The following is a 19,143-nucleotide window of genomic DNA, read 5'->3' as shown; positions in this document are numbered from 1 at the left end:
CGTGTAACGTTCGTGAAAACGTTTCTGATGCAAAATGATTTCACATTTGTTCGAACCGCTGTATTGAGTTTCACTTGATTACTTTTTGTACCAGTTTCAGTTTATTTAATTTAAATATATGTTAATGTAAAACTACTTTACTTGTATAAGACAATAATAAAGATAAGCAACTCCATAAATATAAATATTATAAACTTTTAGAGGTAGCAACACCGAGGAATAAACTTGAATTTAGAACGTGATTTCTAACTACACAAATACTGATAATTAAATAGAAATATAGAAATATTTTCATAGAACTTAAAATTCGAACGAATATTTTATTATATACATATTGTTTTTAGAAATTGATCATAAATATTTCATATATTATTTTAACAAATTGCCAGAACTATAATGTGCCAATCCATATAATGTTATACAATTGAATGTGTTAAAATTGAATTATTCGTTATATTCCGTCATATAAAATGGATGTGAACATAAATGTATAATTTATTCAAATTGTAGGGGTACATTTTAAATGAATTTATAACGTATTCCATCATTTCGTCATGACTCAAAATTAACAACGGAATCTGGTAGTCACAAATTATTATTTTTGTTAAATTTATTTGAAGTATTCGCCATTTTATGGTGATTGGTTACCGTAGTTGTTACCACCACTTTATACACCGTCAGTCACGGGATCAAAAATCTAAATATCTCGTCAACTATGCCCCCCACCCCCCTTCAAACCAAGAACACAAGAATAGACAGAATTATTTTAAATAATAAATATTCGGTATTAAAGATAAAGGTTTACTTTTCATCGGGGTCATTTACTTATCTGCCTGCGTAAAATAAGTTAAAAAAAAAATGGCGGCGGACGGGTTAATGGGGATCCTGGTGCCTGGTATTTACCATGTCACCTCTGCCCGTAGACATTCGCTCTGTAAGATATTTGAACCGTTCCTTAAGTTGCCAATGTGCCACCAACCTTGGGAACGGAGATGTTATGTCCTTTGTACTGTGTACGTTGGTTCATGCACCTATTAATAAGAGTTTATGTGAATTCTAGATCTTTCTAGATGGATCAATATAATATATTAAAATTATCAATACGTTATAATTATCTTTATCAAATTCCTACTGAACGCTGTATTAATAATTAAAGAAGCCGCACTCGTAACAATACTATAAGTATTCAATTTTAAATATAATATTAAAATAAAACTTTTTATAGTTTGTGAAATAAAAAATATTATAAGTTTTATTCATCAAAATAATATTTAAAATTTTAATGTACTGAGCGAACTTATCTGTGAGTACTCGTTCTAGTGTTGCAAGTTATAAAATTGTCTAATGTATTTTTGTTCAGTAAATAACCAATATGAGCGTATCTGTGCACGACAGCGGCGCAGATTCACAAGCTAAAATACGAGCAGGCTGGGCACGTAAAAGTGACCCGCTTTATGTACCGTAAAGATAGGGTTGTTTATGATTTTATATAAGCCTAGTGACTGCCCGTGGCTGTTCTTTTATTACTGTCCTATGATTTTCGTAGAGGTGTTATAAAAATCATTCAAATTAAAGAACGCGAAATTTTGTACTGACATTTGGAATTGAGAATCAGAAAACACTGCTAAAATGTAAGATCCACTAAATTTTGCTAACAATGAGATATGCATAATTATATTGTCATGTTCTTAATATTATCCACCAACCCGAATTGGTGTTAGGTTAGGTGGCCTTTGCTCCATAGTAAGAAATACCGACTGTTCCTTATGTTCAATGCGTATGTTATTTGTTATGTTATCATGATCCTCATACCTATTCCTACCGTTAGCGTTAAAATATCGTTTGTTAAAGAATTAGACCACCGCAGAAAATAACTGTTGACCAAAAGAATAAATGAAGTTTACAAGTGAAATAAGATTTTTGTCAACGATTTCGTTATAAATACCCATCTATTAAGCAACACTCTATACGACACTACACACAGTTTGGAACTGTAATTGAATCTGCATCCACAAGTACATAGCTCCTTTAATTCGGGTAAGTGTTGCTGTAGAGACAGCATATAAATCTGTTAAGAGTCTGAGAATTAATTTCGCCAGTCTACTTATCTCGGTCAGCGGTAAGGATATTTTATGTGCTCAGCAGTCAACTGTTTTAAACTGCTTATTAACTCCATATTTTTATATTAAAATACCTTTATGAAGATTTGTTCAGCCATATTGCCATACACATTAAATGTGTAATTGCTACCGTTTAGAATGTTATCTATCGTGACGTAACAATATAATTTTTAAACAATTTCTAAACAATTTTAATAAAATAAAAATTTATATTTAATATTCTCATTAATAACAAAATGAAAAGAAACGTAAAAATATGACTCACTTACTTACTATGACTTAAATTACTATAAGGTTATAGTAATAATAAGCCATATGTACATATGTATAAAAAAAAGAACCCCATTTTTCTGACTTGATTCAGTGTTTACAGCACAAAATAATTAAATAATGTATTTATTTTGAAAGAACGTTTATGTTTTCGTATATTGCAAATGCTTTTTTTTTAATTATCGTTGTTTTTTATTTCGATTGTGCTTCCGAAAGTCTAACTTAAAAGTAGGCTAACATAGTTCAGGGATATTATAACTTTGATTTGATTTAATAGACTAATTACTTTAAAAAAACAACTATCACATTAATTAATTGTTAAATATATAGTTTTTATTCCATGTACTCTCTATATTACTTCTATAAAAGTCAGATTTTATAAACATCTTCAATATTTTCATTCATTATAAAATTGTTTTGGTTTTTAAAAAAAAAATATCTTCATAATTCAACATATTTTTTTCACGTTGTAAATAAAGAATATATTTTTTTATTCCGCAATAAGCATGGAAGTCTGTCATTAGTCATAATGTTCTGACGTGTGTTCATAACTTTCCATGCAAAGCGACGAGAAATTATTTTCGTTTTTCGTCAACTGAAATAATAATAACGTCTGGTAACGTCTTACGAGGACTTTTTCTAATTTTTTCAGGCTTTTAAATAGAAGTACAGTTTTATTTATTACTAGCTGTTTGCGCGAAATTTTCTCTGACCTGAATGTCAAAGTCCAAAGGTTTAGTCGTAAGGATGTAACAAATTGATAAACAGATTACTTTCGCATCTATAATATTAGTTAAAATTGTCCACAGTATTAATTTATCTTTATTCTAGAAGGCTATTTTAAACAATGCAAGATCTTCGTGTTAGTATATATTTATTCTGTATTTTGCCTCAAAGCATGTTCTAATTGGGTCAACAAATATCTTATAATAATCGTTAATTCCCTAGAAACTTGGATTTATTGTATGTATATTTGAATAGACCGTGAAGATGTTGCGTGCCCTATAGAGTCCAATAAAGCGCATTGTATTCGACATGTCATAAACATCGGGAATTATTTATACAATCGCTTAATCTTGCCAAGTAACTTAAATTAATCATAACTACTTACCTGATGATAGGGCTTTATGTAATTTTGTCTGGGTAGGTACCACCGAATCATCAGATATTCTATCGGCAAACAACAATACTTAGCATAAATATAGTATAGTTAAGGCACAAGGGGCATAACATCTTAGTTCCCAAGGTTGGTGGCGCATTGGCGATGTAAGGAATGGTTAATATTTGTACCAGTGCCAATATCTATGGACTGTGATGAATGAAGTAGTAAGGTCAGATGAACATTGATGTGATTCAAATTAATAAGTAGAACTAATACTACTAGAAGAATATAAGTTCAATATATTTGTTCTAAATCATATTTCTGTTGACGGTACCTTATTACTGATGCGAGGCACGTTCACCTTGGCCGTACTTGGGATGGATTATGCTCCCTTTGTCGTAAATTTTACAACTTCAAAAATTAGGCGCCGTGAGCTGACTAGATCTAAGAAACACGTCTAGCGGCAAATTGTTTTAGCACTGCTTGTGGCTGGCTAATAATTGACTTGTGTAACTTTAATTGAATTCACAATTACGTCTCGAGTTGAATTTTAAGATGTAACATGTTATGTTATATTGATTTACGCTCCTAATAGCTTTTAGTTGATTTAATTTAGCTCATATTATTATATCCGTATCAAATAAGAGTCAAAATAGTTTTCGTTGCAGTTATTTAATTAATTATAAACGGTTTTTTTATATAGAAATGGAAAAAAAATAAAAGGAAACATCTTGACAGACTGACTATAAAAGATTAATTAATTATAAATAATACTGAAATTTCGAAGTCCTTCATTTCATATATAAGAAAATTGTTTTTTTTTTTTAATTTTAGACTGTTCAGAGCTTATCTAATTTTCGCGCCAACCTACTTCATATATTTATGCGTGACATTTTGTTCGTAACTAGTATAAGTAAATGCCACATTAAAAAAGAAATCTTTAATGCAAACATACGTGCTTCAAAGATATACATTTAATGAAATCACGTGACATAAAAAATACTATTACCAATATATATTTTCTTTGAATTATTTCTACAGACAGAGCTAATCTAACTTAAGCTAATAAATTATAATCATTGGCAAATAACTGAATTCAAACGACTTTGTTAATAATAATTTTAAAATGTAGTAATCATTTGATGTGATAAAAGTCTGACACAAGCTTATCAGAATTCATTTTATAAAGTTAGAGACGTAGGTAGGGTGGGAAGGTAGCAAACATCTTTTGTTGTCGTGTTATGCTCTATCTTTACAACGTCAATGACCTGTCGAATGCCCGCTATAATTTCCATTGTTTCGGATCGCATGGAAGGCTTAATCACTTCACCTATATCTTCTATCTTTCAGTCTTTTTTAGTATTAATTAGTGTTACATGAACAAATTAAAGGGTGGTATTATCATTTTCAGTAGTTGGAGTATAATCAGTTTTGTTGTCGTTTAATATTATGGTATTAAATTAAAGATTTAATATTACGTAAAGCCAGCAAGGCAGACTGAAATGCCGCTGTAGTTCGTTAAGTGTTACGCTCTATGTTTAAAGTTAATGGCGGACCAGACTCGTATTGCATTTTTTTCTGAATGACTTTAATTATCAAATGTGAATACTCATCGATTATTTTACTGTTAGGTAGAATATGAAAATATTTCGTACCGTCAGTATCATTTTATCATTTGACTTTTGTTTTAAATTAAGTTATTTTATTTTTAAAACTGTTTGATTTTTTTACATAGATTTTAGTTTTAAGCATATTGACTTAATGTTCCAGAAAAAATGTTTTGTTTTTTTTTAATTATTTTAAATATTTCTTTTATGATAACTTCATATAATATTCTATTTCGATTAAAATATATTATATATATAGTATATAGAAATAACCTCCAAGTATGATTCAAACCAAAAAAGAAACATCGACATACACGCTATACGCTCGTACCTTTGACCTTACAAGAAATTCACATTGCTATGTGATTTATAGCTCGCCACGCTACGGTAACTTATTACTAGCGTTTATGCTGAGGGAATACGCTAAAAGATATATGCGGTTTTGGATACATCATAATAATGTTTCAGACCGAAAATGCACATTTCAAATGAAAATTTAACTTAAACAAGTCTGGAAATAAATGTTTGGTTTTATTTATTAATGTAGGCCTGATATTTATTAAAAGCTGAAATGGAGTTCGTTTCGATGGATCATTTAAACCTCATTTTACATATTTATCACACACAATACTAATGTAAAATGTATTGAAGCTTTGAAAGGTATATGATGCAGAAATCGAGGCCTTCATTTAGATCTTTGCTTTCAAAATTCTTGTTCAGTATTCTTCAAACGCGTAACATGATAAGTTATCTCATAAAATACTTGCAGTTGTATAATTTGAAAGGTTTATTTAAGTTTTACCCTTTATTTAAGGTCTGCTTTTTTTGTAATATTTATGTACTTTATATTGATTTACTACTACTAATTATTTTATCAAAGAAAGGTTTCTAATCATAAATAATTGTGGAGAAATGATAGACATTACTGATAAATCTTGTTCTTAACGTAATATTTGAATGCCATGTAGACTGTAGTTATATTATATTCAGGAAGTATAGTCAAAAAATCCGGAAAAGATTATATTATGGATAAACACTGCTTCAATTTGTAACATTAAAGCTCTACCTGCGTTGCCTTTTATCATAGTTCCATAGTTGTTAAAAACATGTATTATTATTAAAGGTAAACCTACAGAGGAGAAAGGTCAGAACGGAACATTTTGTTTACATATTTAAAGATATTCCGGCTTACGTATTCAGTATTATAAAAAGGAATATGGAGGCTGTGATTTTTGGATGAGCCTCTTGAATGAAATTTTAAATATGTTCTAATTAAATTATTTGATTCTGAATTAATTATACATTTAACTTTAACCTAATAATATTAATTGTCAATTGTAGATCTTTTAATCACTAAACATATAATATATTGCATATAATAATTTATATATTTTTTTTTTCAGGTATGCAAATTCAAACTGATTCTGCTTCGTAAGTAACTTATTAATACAATATAATCTAGACTACGTGCAAAAGACATCAAAATTTCAATATATTATATTTAGATATACAAATATATGCAAACTGGATCTAAAAATAAAAACGGTAAAAACCTATAAAGAACATTCATTCTTCTACAGGTATATCCTCATCTGGTTTTATTTCTGTTGTTTGTTCAGCAGTTGATTCATTTTCTTCACCTTCCACTTTTGTTAATATACTTTCTTCACCTTCTTTAGACGATACTTCTACTACAACTGTTTCAGGTGTAATATCAACAACAGACTCAGTGTGTACTGCCATTTCTACTTCTTTCACTTCACCGGGCCCAACAGCTACTGGTGGTATAGTAGCTGCACTAACCTTACTTTCCACTGGTGGTTCAGCAACAACTTCAACAGGGGCTTCTGTAGCAGGAGGTTGAGCTGGAATCCTTTTCGCCGTCTGTTCTTCTTTCTTTTCCTTTTTAGCTTTCTTTGACTTTTTTTCCAGTGGTAAATATAGTTTATAGTCCTGAGGTAACTCTTCCTCAGTATAAAGTCGTTCGCTAAAATATATTCGCCGTAAACGAGCATTAGCATGCACCTGTACTCGCAGCGCTTCTATAAACTGTGTTCCATAAGCACGTCGTGTAAAATCGGCTAAATTAAACTGTATTTGGTTCCAACCACCAGATAATCCAATCGGCATACTTGTACAGAAAGGCTTAATTTTTGTCGTTGACTGAAAATTTGAAATCCTAAATCGTCTCCGCATGTTTTTATCATCTATGATAGTTATTTCGAACGAAAAATATCTTTTAAGGTTTTTCACTATCATCACAAGGAAAGGAAGTTTGATGCCCAACACTTGATTCCTCTTTGGACACGTAATAAAAGTTGTCGCAACATTTGTACTCACTATTTCTAGTACTATAGAGTTCACTTCATTATCTGTTAGGCGTTTTATGTGACCATTCTTTACTTCCATATCCCATATTGCTAGTGGATTTGAACCACAACTGTAGAATATTGATAACAATCCACTTTGATATGTATTTTTAAACATTTTCTATTGTACTTATTTCAAGATTTCAAACAATATTTGGACTGGTTAATATAAAATAATAACAACATTTATTAAATGTCATAATATCAACACCGTTGACGTATTCAAACATTTTTAACAGGCCAGTATGTTAAATAAGTATATAACATAATATAAAATAGAATAAATATAGAAAATATTTTCACTGCAAAAAATTACATTCATTTAAATAAAAAGTAATATATTTTTTTGAATAACTATATTATATTTTGCTGCAAGATTAAAACTAGTGCTATAAGAAAATATAACAAAAAAATATGTGAGAATATTATATTATAATACTAGGTTCAAATAACTTTCTTCTCTACAAATCAGACTTCTGTTTCTTAAGAAAATTAAGCTGCTGTTTTTTCTTCCTCGGGTTCTTTTTTAACTTCACTTTCCTCCTCATTATCTATATTTTCCTCTTTATTAGTTTCACTTTCCTCTTTGTTAGTTTCACTTTCCTCTTTGTTAGTTTCACTTTCCTCTTTGTTAGTTTCACTTTCCTCTTTATTAGTTTCAGTTTCCTCTTTATTAGTTCCACTTTCCTCTTTAACATTTTCATTTTCCTCTTTTTTTATAGAATCCTCTGCTATTTGTTCCTGTTCTTTATCTGCGTTAATTGACTCTTCTTTAACTGTTTCAATAGCTGTCTTTGAATCAGCTTTGGTTTCATTTAAGGGCACTTTTTTATTAGAATGAACGGAAGTTTTCGAACTTCTTACTAAATCTACTTTACTTCTTAAATCTTCACGACTCTGTGCAGTGCTGCATTCTTTTAAAGATTGTGACGTAGACGGTTTCACGTTTTCTTTATCAAAATTTGATTGAATGGCTTTTTTATCTTTCGCATATTTAGACGTCAGTGGAAAATATAATTTGTACTCTGGTGGCAATTGATCCTCTGGTACCAGACGTTCAGTAAAATAAACTCTACGAAGCCGTATATTGGCATTTATCTTAAGCTTTTGTACTTCAACATATTGTTTCTTATACGCCCGACGAGTGAATTCTGCTAAATTGAACTGGATTTGGTTCCATCCTTCAGAAAGACCAATAGGCATTACTGTACAGAGAGGTAGAATTTGAGTGCTACTTTGAAAGTTAGATACTCGAAATCTCCTTCGAGTTCCTGTCTCGTCAAGAATAGTAACTTCAAATGAAAAGTACTTTTTCAAATTCTTCACTATCATAACCAAAAACGGCATCGTAATACCTAAAACCATTTGGCCTTTCGGACAAGTTATGTATGTTGTACTTACGTTAGTTCCACCTATTTCTAAGACCATTGACTTAATATCTTGGTCCAAAAACCTTGTTATATAACCATCCTGCGTATGAGTATCCCATATAGCTAACGGTTTTGAGCCAACACTGAAAAACACCGTAAGCATTCCGCGTTGATACGCATTCCTATACATATTTGTACTATAATATTATTTATTTAGCAGTAAGTATGTTATTTATCCTCAGTATGTACGAGCATTAAGCATATGCTAAATATATTATTTTTATATTTCTATAAATTTTACTCAATGGTAATAATAAATGCGCGAATTTGACGCTGACATTAAAATGAAATTAATGATCCAAAAAGGTTATACAATATATATATTAAATTTAGAAAAGAATATCTTGGAATATATCATTGTTTGATATAAATTTCATTGTTGAATCGGCGATGGCAGTCTCGTCAGGGGTGCAAAACCGAATATAACGAACTCGACGCCGGCGGAAATGAGCGCTTACAACAAATCCCTCCTTTATCATTTTATACTCTCGTTGGTGATAAACTTTATCGTTCACTGAATCTACCGACGAAAAATTGTGACTGAATATTGATTACTTTACAAAACGAAAAAATAATTGCTATTGTTAAGCGCAGTATAATAGTAATCCAATATCCAACCAATCCTCATGATTAACTTATATTTCAGAATCGTGATAGATATTGATCAGTCGAACTTTAACAATAAATAAAATCATCAGACGAAATAATAAACTAGGAGAACATACGTAGGAATAAAACTTTTAAAATAAAAGCTGGCTTTCGTCGTGATTTATCTTTCCATTTGTCATCCTCGACACTAGAAAAATATGTCACGCAAGCCCACAACCAACGTTCACACAGCCTGTAACGAAAATAACATTTTTGTCGTCTGTAAATCACGACTTTTCCTCTACGCCCCAGAGACGGGCCAAAAAAGTGACGCGGAGAACAAAAGTACGTGAAATAGTGCCTTCCAACTGTGACGATAAGGCTTCATTCGTATATTTCAGATGACACAGCTAATAACGTAATGTCTTGCGCCTTAGCTGCGACTATAATTTTTTGTACAACCCACAAAACATGATTTTATCAGAGGGGAGAACTGTTTGTTGTGAAGTTAACGCAACCATCCTTCAAAACTAACGATACAGAAACCGCTATCATGCAATATACGGAAACAGATAATATAATACTATTCGGCTTATGACGGCTTAAACATTTGTTCTTTTGAAGAGCGCTTAAATCTAAGCGCTCATGGTTCTATATTGAAATTAAACAGAAACTAAGTTACTAAGCTACTTCAATCACTCGAAAGTTTTAGAACTGCTTCGAAAAGTGTGTAAAGTTAGTGGAAAAAATGTTAGGAAGTGGAAAAACGTCGTTCAGATGTGCCCGGTATATTTACAGAGCTCATTGCTCGGCGCAACGAAGCGTGGTCTGCATAATGTATCGAACGGTACGCGATTCTTGCGAGGCTTTGTCTGCGTTATTTACAACCAGCCCGTGTATTCACGCGGAAATTGGATTTGTAAAATAAGACACTGTATAAATAATCTTTATCTAAAACATATCTAAGCGAAGTCGTTTGAAGTTAAATTTTTCGCCCCATCGTCTCTGATTTTAGTCTTAATTTACAAATTAAAGTGATTTGTTAGGAAATTCACAATATTTAAATACTTAATATATTATTGTTTAAGATATATTTACAAGCAAATAAATCAAGCATTCGCCTCTTCAGCGTTTTCGATTATAATCATTATAAATTTAGTCGTTGATAGAAGCGTTTAAATCGTGTCTTGTGGGCCGAAAATAATGGCCGTCGTTCCAGTCGGGTAGGGACAATGTATCGAAATTAATATCCGAGCCCGAAAGCCAGCGGACAAATTGTCCACCCGGAATGTGGATAATTAAAAGGGCAAGTTCGTCGTACATCGAGCTAAAAATATTTGCTGTAAGAAAGTACAACGTACTGACGAAGATTAATCTGTTAATATATAAAATTGCTACGATTGCAATGCAGAAAACGTTTTCCTTAGTAAATGTTTCCTTTAATAATGACAAACGCGGAGATTCGAATGACGTAAGCCTCTGAATTCCGCCTCATTTACAGTCTTATATTCACGTCGGATGTATGGATATACTTCAGTCTGTACATGTATATCGCGTTGCCTTTTTTAATCCTTCGCTTTACCGGTCTCGTAAATCTAAAACGTCGATTAGAAGGACACTGTTTGTACCCATCGACGTCGAATAAATTGCTATAAGCGTCGTGTCCTCTCACAGTCGATGTTACGGTATTATGATGGAAAATGTGAAATAAGTCGGCCAATTTGCTCGTGGAGGATCGAAGTTTAATGTACTATCGACACAGTATAATAACAATTTATGGCCTGTAATATCCTTTTCGATGCGGCTAACTTTACTGAAGAGATGATAACACTCCCGAAAGAATTACTTATATGCCACCATTTTATAATGAGCATTTAAATCAATTTTCAAAACGTCATGGCGTAATAGTTTACGGGCCGCCTAGCGATGTAAGAAGTCGCTGGATCGATCCTGAACCCATAGGCTATTGTCGTCGCCGCTCCTAACACAAGTGATAAACTTATAAGGAGTTTTAAATAGGAATATTAGTAATACGTCAATTGATTTAAAAAAAAAAGAATTAAAATTGTTTGATTCGCTAACCTTGTGAAAAATAATAGAATATAAATTCAAGCACATTCGACGTATAAACTACATAAATATATATATATTTTTGCAATGCAGTAAAATATTCATCAGCAATATTCCTTTTAATATTAAGCAGATACAAGCTCACGACATTCTTGCCAAAAAGTTAAGTTAAAAAATTTATTGGAACATAAATTTGGCTCAAGCAATAGGAACGCTAAGTTATGATGTTAACCTCAAGAACACGCCAAGATCTTAGACCGTGTTCCACGCCAACTTAGCGGGGAATTCGTAATGAAAATTAAAAAAGGAAACAATTTTTAATCGTATCTTACGATATTTTAATATGAACATTATTTTAAAACACATATAGTAAGTAGATATCTATATTTATCTAGAATAAGTTCCTCCCGATTCCTTTGCATATAATTTGGGTATCATCCTAGTGTCAAGGATAACATTTCATTCATAAATTTTAAGAAGGAATCTGAATTAACAAATTATTAAGAATCTTCGTACTGCTTATAATATATGCTTTAAAACAAATATTCTATCTTATATTTGTTGTTCCCACCACGAAGGAATATTGTCTGATTAATTTAAGGTATAGCTACACTATCTTATATCTTACCCAAGCAAAGCTACGAACTAGCAGCTAGTTTATAAAGGCTTTAAAATATTAGGCTAATATATAACATTGATATATAGTGGGGTTTCTTGGTATCGTGCCAGCTTCGTAAATAAGCGTACAAGAACGTGATCATAGACTTGAAACTAACAAGACGTTTCGCATATGACTTGTTTATACGAATATGTTGCATCGAAGCATGAATTTTGATATACTATTTGGTTTAAATAACTTTACAGTATGGTTTTATGGAAACTATGCGATCGAATATTAGATACGTGAGAGATGAAATAATAAAATTTGATATTTTGAAATGAAAAAGGGATTCGTTTACATATGTATAATGTGCATTATTTGTATAATACAATGTTACATTGAAAATATTTTTTATGTTTATGTTTTTTTTTTAATAATTATTTAAAACAACATTAAAGTGTCAATCCGCTGGAATCCGTGCCGTTATCTCAATTCCTACTTCCCATATTTGGTGTTGCTAACACACTTCTAATTTTGGTCATTTTCTTATAATTTAAATAATAAAATTAATTACATTTATTTAACGGTTCAGTGAAATTATTACTGAAACTCGATTTTGATAACTAATTCGTTTGCTATATTTGTTTGGATATCATATAGCTTATCGTCCACTATAAAGGAATACCATTTGTATGAAGATAATTGGACAATTATTCCATATTAATTTCTTTGATTTAAATAAAGATATAATTCCGCTCAATTTAGGGTATTTTTGATAGTAATACTGGCCACACTCCCTGAGCGTCTCAGTTTCAAGAACTTTTGTATTTGTTTTTTCTCTCATCGGTTTAGCGCCGAATTTTTAATTATATTATAAATGCAATAGTTTGGTTGGATATTTATTACTCAATCAAGCCCGACCGGCTAAACGAATCGATATGAAATTTGACACAGGCATAGATTACAGTCTGAAATAGCACATAGGATACATTTCTTTCCTAACACTTGCATGCCACCTCCACACGTGGGCAAATCCCTGGGCAGAATAGTTACATAATATAACTGATGATTTACTTGAGACTAATATGCATCAGGATAAACTTACCTGTGATTTTATTTATCTGTTCTGTTTCAAAAACGCAATTTGTGGGAACGTCTAGTATTGATACAAAAGTGCTCCGTTCATTGTTTTATTTGCTAAATTAACTTTATGTAATGTAATTATAAACGCTTTTTATATCTTATATGATCTTGTACAGCAGAAAACAAAGGACGATAAAATTAAGTAATTTAGTTACAAATCTAGTAAATACACGATTAATTTATGTTATTCATTATAATATAATACGTTAATAACAGATTAAGATAGCCATCGCTCGTTTTATGATTCATAATTCACGTTTTATAATTAGCTGAATATTTGTACACTGGGTGGTAGGGTTTCGGGTAAGCCCACCTGGGTAGGTACCACCCACTCATCAGATATTCTGCGGCTAATCAGAAATACTTAATATTGTTTTGTTCGGTTTGAATGGTGAGGCCGTGTAACTGCAGGCACAAAGGGCATAACGTCTTAGTTTCCAAGGTTTGTGGCGCATTGGTGATGTAAGGAATGTTTAAAATTTACTTTAATGTCTATGGGCGCGGATGACGACTTCCTTATTCGGTTATAAAAAAGCTTGGAGACAAGTTACAAAATTAAAGTATAATTCAGTGTTACCGAGTTATTTATGAAAATTAATACGGTATAATATACTTTCGAAATAGTTATACAGTGTTTTTGGTTATACCTTGAAAGTTATCTTCTAGAATAGGTCTCAAGGTCGTGATAACATATATAAAAAAAACATATGCGTACAAAGACAGGTCGCCTAATGATCGACATATAGTATGAAAATAAAGTAAGTATATTATAAAATATAAATATATTTTAAGATATACATTTTACAAGACAACACCATGTATATCGAAATGAAGAAATGAAATGAAGACTTCTAACAAGAGGCACCGACAACAAAAACGCTAATATTCATAATAATTAATTATTATCAAACTAATAATCATTTTCAAATCATTATTATTATATCCGCATTATAATAATTCTCACAAACTCTCCCCTACGTCATGATATATATTTAAGGGGCGCGTCGCCGTGTAAAAAGTTAATGTAATGTGAACAGCCCAAGGAAATCCTTTCTATAATGATAAGTGAATTTAATGGGTCGTGTGCTGCATTGTGATATGGAGAAGATTTTCAATGTGCCTTATTTCCTGCTATTTGATTGGCTAGCTTATACGGTTGCAGACTCGTAGGGTCGTAGGTCTTAGGTTGAACCATTAAAAAATATTTAGTATTTTGGTCGTCCTTTATTATCGAAACAATCTAACCAAAATCTTAAGTCTAGATGTAATCGGACCGTATAATTTAAAAATTTTTGTCACGAAAAAGAACATGAGTGTGTAAAATATACGCAAATTTATTTTGTCAACTGTACATAACAAGCGATATACACATATTACGAGTAAATACCACGATTCACTCCTTCAATTCTGAGTGCGTAAACTCCCATGAATTTTTAGTACCGTTGTGTCGTAAAGACAAAAAAGGATTGGAATTTTCATCTAGGAAATGCAATTTTAGACAATAAAGTGCACATGGCCCATTAGAGATAGTAAGTGGAGGCAGTAAACACCCTTTAACGCTATTATACTTTTGTATTCACACTTAAGGTCTATTAAGAGAGTTCTACATGCTTGCAACACTGTTAAAGTATAACTTAATTCAAATTGTGTACATGCTGAGTTGAAGATTAATTATATTATGTAGATTTATTTCGTTTCCAAAATTATTTCTTTTACATCTACGAATAAACAAGTGTAATTTTTCTTGCATATCGCATTTTTTTTCTAAAAGATTTTGATGCATTTTTTATAAAATATAAAAATTAAATAAAATATTTTATACACTCGTAAAATATATCGAATATCGATAAAATACATTAATACGGAATGTGCTGTAAAAATCTCATTAGACAAAGGAATCCAAACTCTTTTTAGACATTTTAAATTCACGGACAATTTTACATCAAAGACACCATATACGTATGCCTCGTTTAAATTTTTAATCTATTAAAGCATTAAACGGTTTGAAATATACCAACTCGTTTATACATTAAGAGGATTGCATGTCTAAATATAAGGGTATTGGGTAGCTTAGAGCTATATCCTTCAGTTTTCGGCATGCTTATCCGAGATTATCCCTGTTCTGTTTTTGTGTGCAAATCAATATAATATTAGACTTATAGGTAACATAGATAACGTTGTTATATACATTATATAATATTTTAATTTGATCATATCTAAAATAATATGATAGAATAATATATCAAAAACAGAATTCAGTTTTAAAAAGAGTCTTTTTTACTAATGATTTGCTAATATAATTACTACATTTACTAATATAATTTTACTAATATCTCAGAACCATTAACGAACTTATATTTAAAGAATATGCAAAGGAAATAAATATATATTTCTAAATATTAAATTTTTAGAAATAACAAAATATTTCTATCACATTATTAATTATATATAACATTTCTATCACACTATTAAATATTAAATTAATAACAATGTTTATTTAAGTTTATATCCTTGAGTACTAGTAGTACTACGGCTATGGGGTTGAACCGTCTGAGTGATTATCGGTCTCACTCCAGGTAGCACATCGATAACATCAATATTTTGAATTGTACAATAGTTTGGTCAGTGTCTCGCGATTGTAGAGTATCAGTCAGTCAGTCAGTGTATATAAGGCGCGATCACTTAATTTTCAGTAAGATATTTGATAATCTCTTCTCCTAAAATAAACTTAACCAAGTTAAAAACGTTGCCACGCAATATCCGAATTTCAAAATTCGTTATGAACACTAATGGTTTGCAAATAACTTCAACAATAATCACAGTTATATCATTCGTAAGGCACTCATTGCATTATTCAGCATTCTACCATTTAATATTCTAACGACATATTTGAAGCACCTTTCAATTTTTACCTGCGCCTCTCCCGTCCCGGTGTGCGCGGAATTTTGAAAGCTACTTATTGATGTTCGCGTCTTAATCCCAACATATCACATCGACTGCTGGGTGTTCGATTTACTTTTTTTTATCGCTAAGCCATAAGACCGTTCTCTTGTTCTCGTCATCTTTACGACCTACAGATATCGAGGATTTATTGTCACTGATTTTCATCGATATCGATGAACTCTATTCCCTCTGCAGTTATTTATACCAGTGAATAGATTCATAGCCGTTCGGATTAAAAAGTAAAATAGAAGCGGAATATATGGATCTATCGGCGGCGCAAGCGAAATATCTAGTGCAGGTTTGTTTAATTATCGACATTCCAGCAACGATGTTCGACAAATTGTTTTTGTCGATGTCGATCCGACGATGTTTCATTATTATAACCGCGTTATTGAGGTGCGCCAGATATGTCGACGTGTTTACCCGAATATTTATAACGGACAAATAAATTACGCGAAACGGTAATTATAAAACTTATTACAGCCATTCATAATCACCAAGCTTTACTGTACGTGATTTGTATTAATAATTACTGTGTAAAATATGATTTTGCAAATTCACGGTTTGGCGTTGAGGATGTTTATTAATTTTTTAGCCGTTAAATGTTCGCGCTGAGATGACTGTTGTAATTATAATGAGTTGTTACAACCCTTCTGTTATATATATATATATTACTATAAAAATACGTCCTAATCAAATAATTAGGTACCAATTTAATAATTATGTTGATATAAAATATCATCGAAGAATTAATTTATACTGCTACATTATTCGTAATTTCGATTTAAAATATTTCTTTATGAAACTACTGAACAAAAAACAAATCACGAAAGACTATTTGCTAGTAATTTCATTTTTTATTTTTATCGTTACTGTTAATTTTAGAATTCTGGGAATTCCATAAAAGTCCGTTATATTTAAAAATTGAACGGTATTAGTTAACAAATGTAAATAATTAGAATGCAAAAAAATATGTGTCTGAACTAGTTAAAAAAATATTAGAAAATATTCTTCCTTAGGAATTAGCTTAAATAGATTTTCCTGATTTGTTTTTCAATAAAGATTAATATAATATTCTACACAATTGTTACATTTTTAACAAACTAGATTAGTATTATTTAGTGAAACACTTGTCACCATTATCAGCCAATCGTAATCCACTGCTGGGCAAATTTCAAGTTAGCAAAATACTTCGACGGTTACAATATAATATTATTAACGGAGTGGGAAAATTTCAATATATAATATCTATCTAATTCAATATATAATATCTATCTATTTCAATATATAATAAGAAAATTGTAGTCTCAAATTTTCAAATGGAATCAAAGAAATCCAAGAATTTCAATTCTTAGCACTTCCTCTAGTGGACTATATTACGACTATAAATCAATGACGGTCCATTCCAACGGATTGGGTGCAGTTACCCCTACATTTAATGCTGATTCTTCGCAATCTCATCCCCAGACACCCTTCGTTAATATGGCCACTTCATTTATATGGATAAGCCGACTCGTCAGGTCACTAACTCTATTTTTTCGCTGATTAAGACTTCAATCACTTTATAGGTAAGTTTTATGTTGGCGATTGATGTTTAGGTGTTTAAATTTTTTTAATCATGTGTCATCATTTTATAATGACAATCTATTTTATAATTAATTATGCCTTTTTATTACATACGTTATTACTGATAATGGTTTATGTTTCACAATGAGACCTTTCAATAAAAAAAAAACATCTCCATTCCATTTTCAAATTCAATAAATTAAAAAAAAAAACAAACAAAATTTTAGGCGTCTTTCACAAAAGTGTGTTTTTAAAATTTATAGAAGTTAAATACATTTAAAAATCGAATTTATTTTTATAAATAACATACATTTACAGATATTTTCGGCCACATAATGAAAACGGAACGTAAATAGAAATTCAACACTTGTCTAATTAAATACATGGAACGTGACCTGCACAAGTTTCCCGAAGTAATTGGCCAATTTTTCCACCTCGCCCGGTTCGTAAATATGAAGCAATTATAGCATCTCATTTCACGCCTCTTACGTTTAGAGATGATTCTGTGGTGAATTTTCAAAGGCCTAAACATTTTTGATGTACAAATAATATTTTTAATTTTACAAATAAAGTCTAAAGTCGAATACTCTATATACAATTAAACATTGTTATACATTCATCATAATTAATAAAATTATTAATTATTTTGGTTTTGGGGTATATCACTGAGATCGCTTATTTATTTTCATAACGTTCATTTATCAAGTTTTCTAACAAAGTATAATGACAAGTTCAATTTTCGGTAACATAGATATTGTCATTCCGATTGTTGCTTAACATGCTACATATAAAAAAAAATTAAAAACAAAAGCTAATATTCTATTAGTAAAACAATCTTTTGATCACAACGTTTTAGCACCATATAAGCAAGAAAGGAAAATAAGGCTCGTCTCCGCGTGGAACAGTCTAGACTATGTATTAAACCTCTCTGTGTTCATTACCTTATGTTACCGCTTTTTCTTTTTCCATTTCCCCCACAATTTGAACAATGGACTGATACAGGCCGGGATACCTCATATCACTTAACTCCTCTCATAACAGACGTAGTATGTCTTTTATGGAATGTAACTGTAGCAAATTTTAATCCCATTAGGATCAGACGGAGCTAATTACATTATCATTAGTTTCGGCACAGCGAACCGTTACAGTGCTATAAACAGAAGCAGACGATTCGGTTGCTCTACGCCATTATGAGGGAAAATATTGCCGAGTCATAAAATGAACACTCTAAAGGATTTAGCCGCGTTTTCCATCGATGATATTTAAGTGTTTTTCTTTAATTTACAGTAACAGACATGATATTCCATTTTCGAATATATTTTTTTAAAGTTTTG

At 30.9% G+C, this 19,143-nt stretch overlaps 3 protein-coding genes across 5 annotated transcripts in view; 1 reads left to right on the top strand and 2 right to left on the bottom strand.

Annotated features, from left to right (window-relative positions):
• LOC113399192 (semaphorin-1A) overlaps positions 1-19,143 on the top strand; it is a 344,932-nt gene that overhangs the window by 200,323 nt on the left and 125,466 nt on the right. The window lies entirely within an intron of this gene.
• Positions 6,582-7,643, bottom strand: LOC113398674 (cilia- and flagella-associated protein 20-like). The gene has a single exon (XM_064217724.1). The coding sequence runs from the start codon at positions 7,584-7,586 to the stop codon at positions 6,666-6,668; it is 921 nt and encodes a 306-aa protein (XP_064073794.1). The 5' UTR covers positions 7,587-7,643; the 3' UTR covers positions 6,582-6,665.
• On the bottom strand, positions 7,961-9,028 carry LOC113397283 (cilia- and flagella-associated protein 20-like). Its single transcript, XM_064217780.1, has one exon. The coding sequence runs from the start codon at positions 9,026-9,028 to the stop codon at positions 7,961-7,963; it is 1,068 nt and encodes a 355-aa protein (XP_064073850.1).

The sequence above is a fragment of the Vanessa tameamea genome, chromosome 18 (assembly GCF_037043105.1).
Source record: "Vanessa tameamea isolate UH-Manoa-2023 chromosome 18, ilVanTame1 primary haplotype, whole genome shotgun sequence".
Lineage (NCBI taxonomy): Eukaryota > Metazoa > Arthropoda > Insecta > Lepidoptera > Nymphalidae > Vanessa > Vanessa tameamea.
The sequence above is the reverse complement of the archived record's forward strand: the minus strand, read 5'-3'. Positions and strand labels throughout refer to the sequence as shown.